This window comes from Saccoglossus kowalevskii, chromosome 16, assembly GCF_978046115.1.
Source record: "Saccoglossus kowalevskii chromosome 16, keSacKowa6.1, whole genome shotgun sequence".
Taxonomy (NCBI): domain Eukaryota; kingdom Metazoa; phylum Hemichordata; class Enteropneusta; family Harrimaniidae; genus Saccoglossus; species Saccoglossus kowalevskii.
In genome coordinates, this window is record NC_140656.1 from 6,265,337 (window position 1) to 6,285,229 (window position 19,893).

Here is a 19,893-nt window from a genome sequence, read left to right on the forward strand (position 1 = left end):
TAAATCGTATTGCTATGGATAAGATTATGTACATAAATCGTATTGCTATGGATAAGATTATGTACATAAATCGTATTGCTATGGATAAGATTATGTACATAAATCGTATTGCTATGGATAAGATTATGTACATAAATCGTATTGCTTTGGATAAGATTATGTACATAAATCGTATTGCTATGGATAAGATTATGTACATAAATCGTATTGCTATGGATAAGATTATGTACATAAATCGTATTGCTATGGATAAGATTATGTACATAAATCGTATTGCTATGGATAAGATTATGTACATAAATCGTATTGCTTTGGATATGATTATGTACATAAATCATATTGTTAAGCCAAGTACACGTATGCATACACATAATTTACATGATACATTTGTACAACTTACCAGTAGTTCGCTTGCTACAATGTTGAAAAATTGATATCAGGACAATATTTATTACCGATAATTTACTAGAAATGTTAGAAACCAATTACAGAAGTGTATGAACATTTGGAAAATTTTAATGCATCCAGATATTTCATTCGTTGCTTAGTTTTCCATGCTGATTTAGAAAGATTAAAAATAACATTTTTATTTCAGCGACTCCAAGAGTACAAGTAGTGCACAATGTTGCAAAACTGATATCATTTGCAAAAATGTTTATAAATTCACTAGTGAAGTTAGAAACAAATTACAGATTAAGTATACCAACATCAGACATTTTCAGTCAAAAGTGCATGCGCTATTACCATAGTAATTGTAACATTTTACACAATTATTAACTGATATTTATTGCCTTGGTAAAATAGTGCAAAATATGGTCATCCGCTAAATTCCATCATTAGTTCTTATCATTACATCTCAGTTTTAATTAGTCCCCGTTCGGATGAAGTCCGAAAACGGGGACTTATAATTCGGTCTCCGTCCGTCCGTCCGTCCGGAGTCATATCTCAGAGTCCCTTGGGTCGATTCCGTTCATTCTTTGCATGTGCCTAGTACCGTAAAATCTGTATTAGAAGCCGCATCCCTAATAGAAGTCGCACCCATTCTTTTTAAACAATTGGGAACCAAAAAATCATCATTTCTCATATGTGTAGATGCTCTAATAGAAGCCGCACCCCCTCTATTGGATTGTACCATTTTAATAGAAGCCGCGGTTTCTAATACAGATTTTACAGTACTTTATGTGGGACATATGCACATGCAGTGGTTTAGCGATTCGATTCAAAATGGCCGACTGGCAGCCATCTTGTTTTTTGAAAATGTTGTATTTTGGACATGCTTTGTCAGTTTTCATTCAAACTTGGTACATAGATTATACATGTTAGGATACATGTCCATGATGATTTATTTCACAATTGGATCAAAGATGGCCGACTGGCAGCCATCTTGTTTTTTGAAAATGTCGTATTTTGGACATGCTTTGTCAGTTTTCATTCAAATTTAGTACATAGATCATACATGTTAGGATACATGTCCCCGACCGTCCACGAGTTCCTGAGTCTGTCTGTCCGACCGTCCGTGTGTCCGTCTGTCCGTGCGTCAGTCTATCCAACGTCATATTTCAGAATCCTGTGGACCGATTCCGTTCATTCTTTGCATGTACCTAGTACCTTATGTGGGACATATGCACATGCAGTGGTTTAGCGATTCGATTCAAAATGGCCGACTGGCAGCCATCTTGTTTTTTGAAAATGTTGTATTTTGGACATGCTTTGTCAGTTGTCATTCAAACTTGGTACATAGATTATACATGTTAGGATGCATGTCCATGACAATTTGTTTCAAAATCTGGTCAAGGATGGCCGATTGACAGCCATCTGACTTTTTGGCCTTACTACTATATTTCCACAATTTATGTACCATTTTCATTCGTATTTGGCACATACATCATACATATCAGTGTGTTTCATAATCAGATCAAAGATGGCTGAATAACGGCTGTTTTTATTTTGGCCATATTACTATGACACGAAACACGTGTTTTGATGTAAATAAACAATCTGTTGTATACGCCACTTGGAACTCAAGTTTCAAGGACACGCTCGCGACAACCCCTTCGCTTTAATATGACGAGCACAAAGAGAACTTAACGGGGACTGTGTCATTTTCAATGACTTGTTATTCATAGAAATTGACAATGTTGAAATATTTTGATATCTACTTATAATCACTGTATTGCACACGACTTGATCATATTGGGGTAGAGGCTGGGTAATGAATACTGTTTAAGGCCTGTATGCATGTATTCTGTTGATGTCATGTACATTTCTACAATACAGTATTGGGTCAGTCACACCTATAAAATGATTGGTAAACTCAAAGCGTTTTAATTCAGAATTTGTAAATATAAAACTATAATTTATTATTTCTGTACATTATATGTAAAAATGCTTACACATATTTGAAATCATTTCTTGCAATAAAATATGGCACATTGGAATTTTTGTCTTGAATTTTATTAAGGTAGAAGCCTACTCATTAATACAAATACCCAGAATTTATTCATTTTCAAATAAATTATACTCCTGGGAACCAGCTCAATTTTCAAGAAAATGATGGTTGTATTTTAGTGGATAGTGGCCATTTTGGCAGTATTATATTGCTTCTACAATAGGTTTATGACTTTTTTTTTTCAAAAACTGTAACTAGGGTACCACCTTAAGTGTACGTCACGGTAAAAAGACAAAGATGAGGATACTACCAGAAGTTCTTGATGTCAACATTCAATATTATGAAACAGTCAAAATATTCTTTAATGCTTCATTAAAGATAGTTTTTTCAGGAGTAAACAGACACGATACAATCATGTGGTTTCCATATTTAGTTTCAGCTAGACTTGGTTTTGCTCACTTTCTTCCTTTGGGCCACACCAAAAAAAAGTTAAATGTTTCTGTTTAATTTTTTTCAGAAATATTAATTACCTAATTTGCAAATTTGTTACTGTTCCTTCAAGAACCACTCAACACATTTCAACAAAACATTACACATACTGTATGTGCCCTGGGATTATCTATGGATTTAATTAATTTTTGGTTGAAATCTGTGAATAATAAATGTATAGTTTGCATGATAACCTGCCATTTAATCCTCAACCTTCATAGTTTGGGTTGAAAATGCTTGCATATTAATTAAGTAATTGGTATAATAATTCAATATTTTCTTCAATCAATGCCACCATCACACAGGAGTACTTTCTAAATATTCTTTGATTTTTATTTTGGAGTTGTTCTAAAATTCTGATAAAATATTGATAGACAACTTCTTGGCTAAAACTTTTATGGGCAGTGATTGCAATGTACTGTTTGAGTACTTCAATCATACAGTTTCAACACAAGGAGCTCTCTCTGGTCGTGTTCTACACAAATTTCAAGATTCTATGTACACAGGTATGCTGGAACTTAGTACAGTTGCTTGCTTCTACACATATTGATTTGAAAGAGAAATGCACTCAATTGTCGTGTTCATCATAAAAAAAGCATGGTTCTATGTAAAGTTACAGCATGGTGGCTTTACACCTTCCTCCCAACATGAACACTACAGCCTGGCAGCTGACTACGCACATCTCTTCACTGTCCACACACAATTGAACCTGCTATCCCACTGTGCACCACGTACTTTACAATTCAAAGTGGTGAACACAGACTGACATCTGACTGTTTAGTAAAACCATCACCATAGCCTACAGTCTTCACAAGTGTTGGTTTCATATCGCACATTGGGCACATTTTATTTCGTGTCTCAGATGATCTCATCCATATTATTAAGTTGTATCTTTCACCATGTGTTATCGGCAAAGCACCGTGCATGTGTTGACCTCTGTGTAATATTGCACAGGTTGGTTTATGTTGATACTCTGTACATGTTGTTTCGTCAATGGGAACCTAAACAGAAGTGATCAGATACCCAGATGTGGTAAGTGACATAGTAGATAAAAAACTTTTGTTAAGTCAGTATAATTTAATAGCTGAGCTAATTGCAATGGTAAACATTTGTTTAATTCACACAACAAACAGACTGCATAGAATCAAACCAATACACATGCAGTCTCTTTTGAATAATATTTCATTTTATTATATTCATATATACCGTACTCGACCGCGTTAGCGCCCAGGGGCCTCAACTCAGAAAATCACGATTTTGTAGGGGTGGGCGCTTACCCAGCACCCCCCTCGAAAAAGAGTGCAAATGAAAATTTTGATTCATCAAGTGACAGATTACGTCTTTGAGAGAAAATCAAATTACTAACTTAGTTGCGTCATTGATTTTCACAATGAAGAAACAGAAATGATCACAAAAAATACGCACATTTTATTACAATATTAATTACGTACCACCATAATTTACGGAATTAAAAACATTTGAGTCTGTTGGAACACAGTCGAAGTCAAAATTGTCATATTATTTCCACTGACAAAGTTGTTGGATCGTACGCAAACTCTCGATGAAAATCACTTTCCGCCATGATGCAATTGCAGATTTGACCTACAGCAGCGTCCTTTGACCTAATGGGTCAAGTTGGTTATTAACTAATCAGAATGATTCCCGAAGACTTTCCGGTAACGCAATGCGGAAGTGAATTATCGATGTCGAAGTACAATCTGTTGGAATTGATTTCAGCGAATAAACGACATGGTTTTTCCAAAAAATTAGTAACTAGCCATTTTGAGAGGTAAACTGAATATGGTATGAAATATTTATTGCATTTTACTTGTATTCACTGGTCATTGTCGAAGCGTAGTTTACGCACGGTTACCGTGTTTTACGCATTCACAACATGTTCACAGCGATCGATATCCACGCTGTATCATATAAAAACGATTACCAAGATTCGTTACGCAAGACTAAGTTTTAAATTAGTTGCATTTTGAAGGGGTGGGCGCTTTGCCGAATGTGACCCCAAATATAAAAATTGCGCAAAAGTGGGGGGTGGGCGCTTGCCCGGGCATGGGCGCTAACGCGGTCGAGTACAGTAATTCAATATGTTTAGTGTTTTCATTTGAAAATCATTTACCATACATGTATAAGGTGGGGCATTTAAATTAATACAGTACTGGACCGTGTTAGCGCCCATCCACCATTTTCACACAATTTTTATATACGGGGTCACATTCGGCAAAGCACCCACCCCCTTCAAAATGCTACTAATTTAAAACTTAGTCTTTGATCATTGCTTAACGAATACTGGTAATTGGTTTTATATGATACAGCGTGGATATCAACCGCCGAGAATACGTTGTGAATGCATAGACCACAATAACCATGCATAAACTTCACTTCGACAATGACCTGTCAATAAAGTAAAATGCAATAAAATACCAATCAAAAATTGCTGGTTACTAGTTTTTTTCAAAAACCAGGTCGATTACTCGCCAAAATTAATTCCAAAAGATCGTATTTCTACTGGAAAGACTTCATGAATTTTTCGAAAAATTGCGTCTGTACAACACAGCATTCAGATTGGTTAATAACAGAATTGACCCATTAGGTCAACGGTCGTTACTGCAGGTCAAATCATGTAAATACATCATGGCAGAAAGTGTTTTTTCATCAAGAGTTTGCGTACGATCCAACACATTCGGAGATAATGATGAAGATTTTGACTTTGACTGTGTTCCAACAGACTCTAATATTTTTAATCTCGTAAATTTGGGTGGTACGTAAATGAAATTGTAATAAAATGTGCATATTTTTTGCGATCATTTCTGTTTCTTCATTGTAAAAGTTAATTTCCTTCCAAGATGCAATATCCTCCTCAATCTGTCACATGACGAATTAAAATTATCATTTGCACTCTTTTCCATGGGGATGCTTGGGTAATCGCCCACTCCTAAAAAATCATGATTTTCTGCATTGATTACCCTGGGCGCTAACGTGGTTCAGTACGATAATGTTTCAGTTTTGTTCAGTGTGTATGCTGCCATAGAGGGCGCTGTCAAATCTTACCCATCTCATATCTCCAAAGAACAGTGACCCTTCTGTGAACTCTTTTCCAAGTGATACGTTAATGGTAACCTCTGCGTTGTCATAGTGATAGTTCAATGCCAAATCCTCTCCAATTTTATATTTGACAATAAATGCTTTGTGTGAGTCTAAGTTGTCCCCGCCCCAGTCTGGGAACAAGAGTCGAGTGATTGGTCTGAGGTAATTGATGCGCAGTGGTGTCATGAATTTTTCATCAAAGCCAAGTTCATTTAGCAGCACCTTAAATGTATAAGAAAAATGCGGCTTATAAGCTTATCTGTTTCGATTTACTGTTCATATTTCATTCGTAGCTTGTACAGGGTAGTGTTAAAAAATATATTGACACTATTAAAATGGAAACATGTGTTAACAGGATTTAATTATAAAGCATTTATGTTGAATGGATATTCATTACATTTAAAATTCACCGGTTTTTGAAGGAAATAATACATTCTTTTGTTAAATCAAAATATCTACCAGTATTACTAGTATGTTATATTTGAGTGGATCTGATGTTACATGGATATTCATTGTTTTAAATTCAACTATAATCCAATTTAGTGGGATTACATTAATCATATTCAGCTGTTGGTTATAATATTGAAGAAAGAGATATGAAGAAACAATCTCACCATAGAAATCAGTGTAGAAATGCCAAATTTGACTATTATCCATGACATTACGCTATCTCAAATTTGTTATTTCATTTCGGGTATCCTGATAACATGAACCCATAATAACATATACATATAATCTTCAAATAGGTTTAACTTATTAATAACTTTTTATTTTCTCTGATCTATTATCAGCCATATTCTTACCCCATAATTATTCATGGTGTTGGGTCTGCCCTTGGGTAGATTTGTACTTTCAAAACAAGTAATCTCCTCCATAAACTCTTTGCAAAATGTTTTGGTGAATATTTGAAAGGAAAAGACTCTCTCAGCTGCAAGGAAAAAACAAAAATATTTATATTGCCTTGTTGTATATTGGTAATTGGATGCTTACTATGGATCCAGAACTTTAACTACCTCCCAATGTATATTTGACAGCCAACATGTTGTGTGTTTGTTCACCTAAATCACACAGTAAAGTATTGGCTGTTGCACTTGTTTAAGAATTGCATGCATGAGAGTGCATAGTTTCTTGTTTACAGGAACCAGTTGTTCACACTCAATAAAATGAAATAACAGCATTGTTCATTGTTATTGAATATACATGGATAAGTCCCTGTTATTATCGTGAACTATCGGTATTACTGATAAGTGAGCGACAATTGTTGTCACACTAGTTGGCAACAACGAAAACATATGACATCACAGTTCAATGGTTATTATGAGATGGCATAAATTTTGTATCTGAAATGCCCTTTGAATGACCAATATACCCTTTGTACAGATTGGCTGAATTGTGACTGAATTAAGAAACAGCAGAAATTGACAAAATGTTTTACCATTTTCAATCGACATCATTTTTACCAATTCCTCTGATGAAGCAGTCTTTGATTTTGCATAATTCACAATATCCAAGAACTCCTTCACAAAATAAGAATCCTGGAAAACAATGTGAAAGTGTCCTCAACTAACCCTTTGTACTTGCATTGATTCTCACGTGTGTCATTCAGAAACAAACAACAATTTTTAAGAGAAGCTGAATTGTTACGAACATAGAGTTACAAAAATGACAGTGTCCATATTTTAGAAATACTCCCTTTTTCAAACCATGCCCAAATTTGATTTTCAATTCATAGTTAAAGGCAAGAGAGATTGTTGTAGTTGTTCAATATCCATATTTACAAAATTAATGTAGTAACTCAAACTTAACGTTAAAGGATGAATTTCATGTAAACAATCCAATATTGAACACAATGACCAGATGCATGTTTGCTTAAGTCACTGAGCACATTTGTGGAGTTTAAACAAAAAACACATGTCTAGGTGTGTGGTCATGTTGGGTTTTATTTTCATGTGTTTAACCAAGTCTCTGTTATGCTTTGACCATAACAGTGGGTTACTACTTATTGTGACATTTTCATTGTAATCTATCCATACTTTTTTGTTCATTCTTGACACTGTCACTAAAAACCTGACAGGGACTATGTCATTGACTTGTTTTATAATGCATTACTGTACCTGGAGTTGGTAAATATGTGGATGCAATGGATTATAGTTTGTTGATATTTCACGTCTTCTGTCAACATACTGCTGTCCTAGCATTTTTCTTCTATTGACTTCCATTTTAATCTAAAGGAGAGAATACACAAAGAGAGGTTTATGAGATCTCACTGTGGTGGAAAAATATTAAGATCACATCAATGTCATAGTTCAAGAAACTTTGGTCATTTGAATGTCTGGGGTTGACTGAGAATTGTTTAATTTGACATGAATCCTTCAATTTAACATGGATATGAGGCAGTTCTAAACTTCTGGTTAATTAATAGTAGTATTAGACTTTAGCAAAATTTTTTTTTTAAGTATGGGTAAAAATGAGTAATAGTTTAATTGTGACTAGGGTTTCCTCGCTCGTTATCAAGCATGGCAATGTTTTACAAAAGCTAAAATATAGAAGAAGAGAATCATGTCTTTTTCATGTTAATATTTGCTCAGGGGATTAAGTTATGGACATTCCTGTGAACCTCCTAAAAATAGACTTTTTACACAGGATTAGCTGTTCCTCGTTGTTTGTTCTTTCTATGAATTTGATTATTTTGTTTGATATACAAAGGAATCTTGCTCACCTTTTCCAATACTTTTTGCAGGTCAGTGCAATCTTTATTGGCTAATATCTGAAAAAAGAAAGATTTACATTTTGTTTAGGAAATCAGATTTTGCTACACCTCTTCCTAAATACACAAGGTTCGATTGAATACTATAATATTAATTTTTAATTATGGAAAGAGTTCCTTTTGTACCGGTGGCATCAGTCTTATCCACCTTTCTTGCCTCCCCGGTCCCACCATCCTCCCCTGCCTTCCCTGTTCTATGCCACCTACGAGCCTTTCTGCAGTTACGTTCTCACAACGCCTGACCTCTTTATTAAATCCACTGGTTCCCAATGCGGGCCTGTACTCAGTTTCCAACGTGGTGGGGCTTCATGGGCATTGCATTCTGGCATTCCAGCAGAGATGATAAAGTTGGTAGGGGACTGGCAGAGTGGGGCCTTCCGTAAGTATCTTCACCCATCTCTTAAATTCAATCCAGGGTCCATACTACCTATCAATTTGGCACAGCCCTACCCTATACAAGTACTCCTACCTGAATCCTGTCACACTTTGTGTTCACAAGAGTATTTGGTGTTTTAGTTTGTTTTCATTTGTTGTGTTTTAGTAGTAGTCTTAGTTTGCCAGTATTTGGCCATATTTCAGCAACCTTGAGGTTGCCATGGCAACAGATTTATTCAGCAGTGTCTTTTTGTTGGCCAAACACTGGCCCCCTAGTTTAAACCTACCCTTATTGGATCCCAGACACTTGTGTGTAATTATGTGTCTTTGTTTCTCTCCTTTGTGGTATGCAGCCCTATCACGGCGTGGATTTAAGGAAATTCACTGTTCAGCAACACAAATGTTGCACGCCACGTGCATAGCGCGACGAGTCATTTTCAAATCGGGATCCTTACCTGCTTCCAGTCATTCGTGAACTGTTCGTCATCGAAGTACGTCACATGCAGATCATACTCCGATAGGAAAATATTGTGAGTGAAAAAGCACGAACACACATAAAACTCTGTTGATGGGTCCATTTTGTCCATTCGCACGTCAACAACATTAAAATATACACTTCCGGTATACCTTTCTCTTCCGGGTCGAGGATCAAAGTTCGATTTGTACGCTACATTTGCAAAGCTTACATGATTCTTGTCCAGTCTTATACCTGAAACTAATTACAAAAAGTTTTACTTCGATGGTCGGTGGCACATGAAATGGCGAGCCCAGATGACAGACCACCATGTCCCGGGTGTTCTTCTTATCTGATCGAACCTTTTATAAGATGCGACGTTTGTGGTCCGCCTCTATTTTATCTCTGTCTTCAGGTAAGATCATCAAGTTCAACCTTTTAGTTTCTAGCTCCATGGTTTTTAATAGGTTCACCGCGTTTTGTTCGGATCATGTACCCGGATCATGTTGACCCCGGCCAACTCATGGCGAGAAAACGCCCTGGGCAGTTCTTACCTTACCTCGGATAACTAATATTATATAATATTAGTGGTATGAGCGTTAATTTTGTATTGTATGACACCTGTCCCTCTGGTGGTACATTGTGTATTAATTCACGAACAAAGTAAATGTTTGTTTTTTTTGTCACTGGTTCAAACAAAATATTCATGTTTTACCTGTGCACCGTTTTGAGAAAATGCCAATTTCCTATTTCCCAGGAACTGTTGTCACATGTGACCCTACATCACGTGTCTTTATATAATAATAATAATAACTTTATTGAAATCGTATCCACAATGGGGTATATATATGGAATATTATTATATTTCACCAGTGTGTCATGCCTGTAAATGCACGCTTGTGATTGGATGAGAGGTAGTTTTAATTTATGCAAGTCTAAAATACCTGATATACCAGGGTTTTCTGTGTTTAGAAGTGTTGAAATTGAAGTAACATGATGCAGTAACATGGTTTGGCACAGATCTAGAAGCAGTACCTACACACGAATTGGTGACGTCATAAAATACATGACCTTCAATCGGGGTCGTTTTCTCGGTATATACGAATTGGTATATACAAATTACAATAAAGATACTTAAGACATTACACATAAGGTAAAACAAATCACGTGACAATACAAAGATAATAACGGTAATAAATCCTAGCTTAACAGTTGAACAGAACGCTCATATAGTCAGTCGGGTGACGCCAAGAGTCACGAACTGTGTTGCAAAATGGCCGTGTGGTTGAAACTGGGTCATGGCGTGACGGGTGAGGAAGACATCATTAAACACTCAAAATCACAATAAAACGGGGAAGTGGTTGCATATTACGGCGTAGCTAACATGGGAAATAAAAAAACGCCCAATACAAACGACATGGGTTCGAATCACACTAGATACACACTCACCAGAACCGAAGCAATCAGAAACCAGCAATCGTTTTGGCTTTTCCATTCAACTCATCGGAACACTGGAGTAGTTAGAAAAATGAACACCACTTAACGACCAACGTCGTGGCGTGGTACACAAGCGTGCCATCAAAATAAAACAAAATTAACTTGAAAAGACAGTGGGTTCGAGTCCCGCTCAGAGCTACCGTAAAAACGTAAATCAAATAAACTGAAATCTCTCAAACCGTAAACAAGTAAACAAAGAACGTCGCAAAAAAATAATAAACCTCACAAAACTCCACCATACAAAACTGAATGAATAAATACCGGTAATAAAATAACTAACGTCTTAAACTGAACGACGCGCAATTTGTTCAACAGTTTCCAGATTGTGACAAGAGATAAACAAGACCCAAGTCAAGGTAAGTTTTGTTAAAGTGTCGATGGCGTTCCCTATATTACGAAAACAATTCAGGCAACAGACGAATATCTTCTGTGGTGTTGTTGAATTTATACCGTGTCTGCGGAATTGTTGATTGAGGGTTCGAAGCCAGCAGTTAACATTTTGTTAGAAAGTTTCACAATTAAATCAAATATCCAATGATACCAGTATATTTATTTCATTATTTTAACAACTTGCAATGGTGGAAGTTGGTCAAACACGAGTTCTTACACCTAAATAAGTATCAAATATTTGTCGACACATTTATTCTCTCAACCTTGTAGAGGTGGAAATTAATTAAACAACAGGTATTTACTCACAAATATAATGGTCAATATTTGTCCATACATTCATTCTGTCAATTTAAGAACTTGTAATTGTTGGAATTAATTAAACGAGAGTTGTCTACACCAAAATAAGTCTAAAATATTTGTCCGCACATTTATTCTCTCAATTTAACAACTTGTAATGGTGTAAAATAATTAAACGAGAGCTGTCTACACCAAAATAAGTCTAAAATATTTGTCCGCACATTTATTCTCTCAATTTAACAACTTGTAATGGTGTAAAATAATTAAACGAGAGCTGTCTACACCAAAATAAGTCTAAAATATTTGTCCGCACATTTATTCTCTCAATTTAACAACTTGTAATGGTGTAAAATAATTAAACGAGAGCTGTCTACACCAAAATAAGTCTAAAATATTTGTCCGCACATTTATTCTCTCAATTTAACAACTTGTAATGGTGTAAAATAATTAAACGAGAGCTGTCTACACCAAAATAAGTCTAAAATATTTGTCCATACATTTATTCTCTCAATTTAACAACTTGTAATGGTGTAAAATAATTAAACAAGAGTTGTCTCCACCAAAATAAGTCTAAAATATTTGTCCGCACATTTATTCTCTCAATTTAACAACTTGTAATGATGTAGAATAATTAAACGAGAGCTGTCTACACCAAAATAAGTCTAAAATATTTGTCCACACATTTATTCTCTCAATTTAAGAACTTGTAATTGTTGGAATTAATTAAACGAGAGTTGTCTACACCAAAATAAGTCTAAAATATTTGTCCGCACATTTATTCTCTCAATTTAACAACTTGTAATTGTGGGAATTAATCAAACGAGAGCTGTCTACACCAAAATAAGTCTAAAATATTTGTCCACACATTTATTCTGTCAATTTAAGAACTTGTAATTGTTGGAATTAATTAAACGAGAGTTGTCTACACCAAAATAAGTCTAAAATATTTGTCCACACATTTATTCTCTCAATTTAACAACTTGTAATTGTGGGAATTAATCAAACGTGAGCTGTCTACACCAAAATAAGTCTAAAATATTTGTCCGCACACTTATTCTCTCAATTTAACAACTTGGAATGGTGTAAAATAATTAAACGAGAGCTGTCTACACCAAAATAAGTCTAAAATATTTGTCCGCACATTTATTCTCTCAATTTAACAACATGTAATTGTGGGAATTAATCAAACGAGAGATGTCTACACAAAAATAAGTCTAAAATATTTGTCCGCACATTTATTCTTTCAATTTAACAACCTGTAATTGTGGGAATTAATCAAACGTGAGTTGTTTACATCAAACTAAGTATTTAATATTTGTTGAGACATTTATTCTCTCAATTTAACAACTTGTAATGGTGTAAAATAATTAAACGAGAGTTGTCTACACCAAAATTAATCTCAAATATTTGTCCACACATTTATTGTCACAATTTAACCACTTGTTAATAGTGGAAATTACTTAAACGCGACTTGTTTAATCAGTTGACATCAATGCAACTTACCCGCAGACAGTGCACAACAGAGTATCATTATTGAGCAATTATAAACAGGAACGTGTCCTGGCATTAGGGTTAGGGTCGGGTCAGGTATGGGCAACGGAATTATTAACAGGAACGTGTCTTGACATTAGGGTTAGGGTCGGGTCAGGTATGGGCAACGCAAATGGCAAACACCCAATTGGCAAGATGTACACTAACGGGTTATGGCATGCATATAATTTACACAAGTAAAAACACAAAATTGGCAATTTTTTGGACAATTGTAACTCAATAATATATATACACACTATATAGTCTTATCAAATGCAAACACATCCAGTCAATCCATTGTGGTCTTGTGGGTCAGTTCTCTACATAGTGATCAGGAGGACCTGGGTTCAATTCCCTTGCCTGCCCATCTTTTTCTCGCAAACACCATTTGGCAATAAAGCTAAATATGACAACAAATTACTGTAGAATACTTTATTTTCGCTTGGAATTTATTTTTGCTATTTTCGCTGAAGGGATGATTCCGTGAAAATAAAATCCAGCGAATATACTTTTTTTCCTATATTTCACATTAAAGTCATCAAAAATCAGTGAAAATAAATTCCAAGCAAAACGCCCAAAAAGCCTTTTCAGCGAAAATTAATTCCAGCGAAAATAAAGTATTCCACAGTATTTAATTTGCATGACTACCCACATAGCTCAGTTGATTTGTACTATGTCAGCAATGTGAGCGATCGCTGGTTCGAATCCAGTATGTTTAGTTAGATTTTTGAATGCTAGTGAAGACAGTGCTCCTATGAATAGGACTTAAATCCTAACTCCTGTGTGAAGACACTCGTGGTACAGAGGACAAGACAGTGCGCTGGGAACTCAAAGATCGCAAGTTCGAATCACGGATTGGACACTCCTACAAAAGACATGAAAGACGTTAAAAACATAAACAGCGGATTCAAAAACTCAAGTCAGGAAAACAGAACACAAGAATACTACCCCACATGGAAGCCAGTCGAAGTCGTCGAAGAACGAACACAGTTGACAGCTGTAGGTCACATGCAACAACAGGCACGAGGAGCATGGCTGATCTCCAAATGGGTCCCTTCTTTTGTATTGACCCCCTAAGGATTGCTAATCCCCCTTTCTAACTCTTCCCCCAAAAATAATATATCGCCCCTTTTAAAATGTATTGACCCACAAATTAATGAATATTCATGAGCACAGAAACTGCTATGTCATGAATAAATTAGCATAATTTAAAAAAAATTGCATAAAGTGTAGGTACTCCTTCTGGAGCTCTGCCCATGGTTTAATTTTTTTTGTATTAAGGTTATTTAATACCACAACAACAAGATATAAGTTCATTATAAGTAAAGCATTTATTAAATATGTGGCACACTTTTTGGGTATGCAAAATTGAAAAAAAAAATGCTCAAGTCACACGATGACCAGAAGCAAAACATAATATTTTTGTTTGACCTGAAGAGATAATATACAGTTTTTGGCCTCGTCTGAGGCCGATATCAAGAATTATCGTCTCCAAGTTTCTGTTATTGGCTAAAGCTACTGGCTGAGGCCAGTAACAGCCACTTGTGGAGGAGTTACTGTAGCTATGTAAAGCAGTCACACATGATGAAAGTGTTGTGGTACTTTCTCATTACCATTCTATTTTTTTGGATTATTAAATGGAATAAATGAATGGCCACCTATGGCATGGTTTTTAGTGTATTCAGTGTATTCCTGTATACTGCTCTGGTGCCAACAAACTGTCACTGATAAAAAAGCATCGAGACAAAATGACACTTTTTACATAAACTTAATAATAGATTTGTGCATGGCTCTTGACAACAGATAACACATTGACAACTACAGTGTTTACATTTATCATACAATTTACTATTTCAGTGTTTTTCTCGTGGATGGGAAGGAGATGGACATGAAAATAACCATGCTTATGAAATCATAGTAAGTGTATTGTTTTAAAAACTATATTCTTTCATCGTCTGCACCGATGAATTGATGAATTCTATGCATATACATATATATATAGTTTTCTTCATTTTAATATCATAAGCTATAAGTGCTATATCAAATTCTGGGGGAGATTTTGGTTACAGGTTTATGTAATACTAAGGGAGGGACAACAAGTTTAATTCACAGTCACTGGGGCTGAAAATGAATAAATACTATTATTTTTTTAAAGTCGTCTGCTATACACATATAAATGAACAAGTTATGAAACATAGCACCTAGTGAAATCGACACCATGTCAGTTTTAAATGTTGATTTCTTACCTGACTTTTAAAAAATAATAGTATTTATTCATTTTCAGCCCCCAAGTGACTGGTTTAATTTATTTTACATGTATTTACATGAATACCTTGTGTGGGGGTTCACATGTGTAGCAGAACACAGGGTCCAATCCTGAGTTAAATAACCCGGAAAACATGTGTGCACAGATAAATCCAGGTTTCATCCCAGGTTAGTGGTCAGAGGACTGGTCAGGAACCCAAGTTCCATGTTTTAATTTAACATCGATATGAGACATGTGAAAACAAAATTTTGGGGTTAAAACACTGCCTTCTAAAGGCAGGTACCGGTAATTAAGGCATGAAAGCTGAGTTAAATGTTAACCACTGCAACGTGTGAAAAGAATGTTAAACCCACTGATGAGAAATATTTTCAAAGCAATATAGTCTTCTGTTTGTCAGCTTATATGAACAAAACTTTATTCTTTAACATTTTTCAATTCATTCCAACGAAACCTGATATCAACACATATGGACAAGGTCAAGTTTATAATTTTGAGACTGTGTGTTGGTGAGCGTGTATGCCTATTTACTTTGTAGACACCTGTGTATGCTCATGACTAATCATAAATATACATTTAATTTCACGCATACATTAATTAATTAATTAGATTAGATTTATGCTGTATACATTCAGTAGTTAATGTTGTAGTAGTATAGTGAGTCTGATAATTGTGTATAGTGTAGGTTCAAAGTTCTCATTAATTTCTGTATTTTTAATCTATTTTTCTAAACATTAGACAAACGATTTTAGCGTGTTAGATCATAGATGGACTGCTAAAGAAGAACTTGCATTACTGGAAGCAGTCGGTGACTGTGGACTTGGCAACTGGTAAGTGTTTTGGATTACACTTTTATGACTTTTAGTTTGTTTAAAATCTCTAAAATATCACATGTGACTGTCAGACACAATCACCATGGCAACCTGAACATTGTCTAAATTTCAGCATATTAACATTTTCACCACCAGTTCCCTCTTTTCATCACAAATTCACAAAATAGTCCTGTTTATAGTCTGCACTTTTCTTCAGGAGATTGGGACAAAAATAGCCAAATTTTTTGAGTAAAAATTGAAAATTGGCTAAAATTTCATCTGTTAGCTCCAAAATTAGGGTTCTTTTTTTAGGAATATTGAAGGAATGAAAAAAATGATGCCAACAAATTTGGACAAGAAAGTCTGGTGGTGAAAAGGTTAAACACATTTTGGAGTACATGTATCACGCTACACAAGATGAAATGCTATTTGTTGTTTACAGGATAGATGTTTCTAATCAAGTACAAACTAAATCCAAATGGGAATGTGAGCACCATTATCTGAATACCTATATTATGTATCCTAAGTCACCACTGCCAGGTATGTCTTGTTAAAACTTGTCTACACTAGCATCCATGAAATGTATGATAAACACTGCCCTCAAGTTGATTTTTGCTAAAAACTCTTGTTTGGGTGAGGTTACATTTTTCATTTTTGTGCGCAAAGCATAAAAGACAGTGTTTGAGTTTTCTCTATATGGCTGTCTATGTTTTTAATGCATGTGTTCACCAATATCTCAAAATTTATTCAATTCAACAAATTAATGACAGAAGTTAAAGACAAATAAATAATAATGTGCACTGCTATTTTGATGCAGAAATAGATAGGGTTGAAGGAGGGTTAAAGTAGAATGTCAGATTTGCTGAAATTATATGATGATTGAACAAATAACCATCTCTACTCGCGTTATTATAGCGAGACTACACTGTATCTATTGGTTTTCTTAGTACAAAACATGTGGTAAAATAAATCAATATGTTCATTTTCAGTTCTACCCATACCTGATATACCACAGCCATCCAAGCCTATACTGTGTAAAAGTAAGTTATTACACATTCTAATTACCAATATATAGTTTATAAAAAAAAGCAGTGTTTTTCTTCTTCACGGATTGCCCTCGTCTATTGTGTCTCCTTAGTTCCATTCATTTTGTTTTTTCATTAGTTTCAGAAGACCCACCCAGACCGGCGAAAGATTCCCAGAGAGCAACTGACATGGCAGGTTATATTGCTGCCAGGGGAGATTTCACAGAGGTAAAAAACACCTAGTGTGATCTGTAGTATGGAATTTTTGTTTATGATTTGTCGTAAATAAATCATGTTGCACGCAGCAAGTAGAATTTAACCTCTATTATGCATTAATTTAATTCATTTTTATTATACAACGATCATTTCTGACTTTTCGCATTCCAAGCCTCTTTTTCGCATTGATGGAACATATCAATGGCGAATCATATGTATTGTATCATTGCAGGAGACCCAAAAGTGAGGTTTGGGATGCAAATTAGCCAGCAATGATCGCTGCATAATAAGAGCGAGTTATTACAAATACAGTGTCTATGTATGATGTGTTTATTCAACAGGAGTATGATAACTATGTAGAATGGGATGTTAAAGATGTTTACTTTGCTGATGATGATGAGAGGCTGTTAACCGGTAATGAAAATACACATTAAATTCATCATTGTTTTGATATTGCCATTTATTACGGTTGAAGTTTTTCATGAAAAACAGCAATTCGTTTTTGCTTTTGTGATGATGTCATGTACATTTGTCTCACTTGAAATTAAAGCAGTTTATCAGCAAAGTGTTAGTTTCTCTGTATTTTTGAAGTTTCACTTATGTATGTCATTATCCTTTTGGATACCATAGTTTTTTTTCTGACAAAAAACAGGTGCAACATTATGCTTACTTTTATGTATTCATTTTTTTTTTATTTTGTACAAAAGAAACTTGCTATTTGCTCTTGATTACAGTTTTGAACAAATTTTAAAATCTAAAAAAAAAAATATGTGGATTGTATTTTTTGTAAAAGGTGATAAGATTAGGTTGACTATATCTGATAGAATTAAGACAACAAATTAATTGTTGTGCTAAATTGGAATTGTTTTACCATTAAGTATACGTTATAAACATGTATTATTCAACTGAGCTATAGCTATACAGTGATCTTCTCTGTGTTACAATAATATTGTTTTGATGTCCAAACTTCAATGTCTGTATCTGTTTACAATTGATTCCAGCACTTAAGATGTCAGTAGTACAGATTTTTTACTCTCGCTTAAGAGAGAGACATAAAAGAAAAAGGTGAGATTGCAATTTCAATTCATATAATAACTTAGTTGTACTGCATCTATACTGATTATATTTGTACTCGCGGATACTTCATGCCGCATCTGTACAAGTATGTTGCATTTTTGCACAGCAACCTGTCTCAAAGATTTTTTTTTAAATCACATGGTTAACCACTCTTTCTTGTTTGATTACAAGAATTTTCACTAATCCTATATTCAGCTTCACCCATTTTATAGGTGAGGTACAAACGCCCCTGTGCCCATGTAGTATGTACTGTTTTACCAATTATTATAATTATTTGAAACTTGTATAGTGCCATATTTTCCGAAAGTCTGATCAGAGGCACTTCACAATGATAATATTAAATAAATAAAATAAAATAATTAAAACTTATTGATGATAGTTGTTGTTAGCTTTTTAGTCCCCGTTCGGACGTGCGTCCATGCGTTGTCCGGAGTCATATCTCAGAATCCCTTGGACCGATTCCGTTCATTCTTTGCATGTGCCTAGTACTTTATGTGGGACATATGCACATGCAATGGTTTAGCGATTCGATTTAAAATGGCTGACTGGCAGCCATATTGTTTTTTGAAAATGTTGTATTTTGGACATGCTTTGTCAGTTTTCATTCAAATTTAGTACATAGATCATACATTTTAGGATACATGTCCCGACCGTCCGTGAGTTCCTGAGTCTGTCCGTTAGTCCATCCATGTGTCAGTCTGTACAGTGTCATATTTCAGAATCCTGTGGACCGATTCCGTTCATTCTTTGCATGTACCTAGTACCTTAAGTGGGACATATGCACATGCAGTGGTTTAGTGATTCGATTCAAAATGGCCGACTGACAGCCATCTTGTTTTTTGAAAATGTATCTTGGATGTGCTCTGTCAGTTTTCATTCAAATTTGGCACATACATGTACATGTACTTTATACATGCTAGGATGCATGTCCATGACAATTTGTTTCAAAATCCCGTCAAGGATGGTCGATTGATAGCCATCTGACTTTTTGGCCTTACTACTATATTTCCACAATTTATGTACCATTTTCGTTTGTATTTGGCACATACATCATACATATCAGTGTGTTTCATAATCAGATCAAAGATGGCCGAATAACGGCTGTTTTTATTTTTGGCCATATTACTACTACACGGAACACGTGTTTTGATGTAAATAAACAATCTGTTGTATACGCCACTTGGAACTCAAGTTTCAAGGACACACTCACGAC

General features: G+C 35.0%; 2 protein-coding genes across 2 annotated transcripts in view; one reads left to right on the forward strand and one right to left on the reverse strand.

Annotated features, from left to right (window-relative positions):
* Nucleotides 1-2,304: 2,304 nt before the first annotated feature.
* Nucleotides 2,305-9,736, reverse strand: LOC100367866 (2-oxoglutarate and iron-dependent oxygenase domain-containing protein 2-like). Its single transcript, XM_006813750.3, has 7 exons — nucleotides 9,575-9,736; nucleotides 8,697-8,744; nucleotides 8,092-8,202; nucleotides 7,413-7,512; nucleotides 6,781-6,905; nucleotides 5,942-6,199; nucleotides 2,305-3,879 (listed from the first exon to the last, which is right to left on the reverse strand). The coding sequence occupies exons 1-7, from the start codon at nucleotides 9,704-9,706 to the stop codon at nucleotides 3,622-3,624; spliced, it is 1,032 nt and encodes a 343-aa protein (XP_006813813.3). The 5' UTR covers nucleotides 9,707-9,736; the 3' UTR covers nucleotides 2,305-3,621.
* A 36-nt stretch (nucleotides 9,737-9,772) lies between these two features.
* Nucleotides 9,773-19,893, forward strand: part of LOC102805220 (transcriptional adapter 2-alpha-like) — a 32,139-nt gene continuing 22,018 nt past the window's right edge. Inside the window, exons 1-8 of the mRNA XM_085491669.1 lie at nucleotides 9,773-9,988; nucleotides 15,145-15,204; nucleotides 16,289-16,380; nucleotides 16,805-16,902; nucleotides 17,352-17,402; nucleotides 17,527-17,615; nucleotides 17,945-18,017; nucleotides 18,605-18,668. Of these exons, the coding sequence (XP_085347795.1) occupies nucleotides 9,878-9,988; nucleotides 15,145-15,204; nucleotides 16,289-16,380; nucleotides 16,805-16,902; nucleotides 17,352-17,402; nucleotides 17,527-17,615; nucleotides 17,945-18,017; nucleotides 18,605-18,668 (638 nt within the window). The 5' untranslated portion in view covers nucleotides 9,773-9,877. The remainder of the gene's footprint in view (nucleotides 9,989-15,144; nucleotides 15,205-16,288; nucleotides 16,381-16,804; nucleotides 16,903-17,351; nucleotides 17,403-17,526; nucleotides 17,616-17,944; nucleotides 18,018-18,604; nucleotides 18,669-19,893) is intronic.

Coding starts and splice junctions, on each gene's coding strand:
- LOC100367866 (XM_006813750.3), bottom strand. CDS start 9,706: ATGGACAAAATGGACCCATCAACAGAGTTTTATGTGTGTTCGTGCTTT. Junction 8,745..9,574: donor TCACGAATGACTGGAAGCAG/GTAAGGATCCCG, acceptor TTCTTTTTTCAG/ATATTAGCCAATAAAGATTG. Junction 7,513..8,091: donor CACATATTTACCAACTCCAG/GTACAGTAATGC, acceptor ATTGTTTTCCAG/GATTCTTATTTTGTGAAGGA.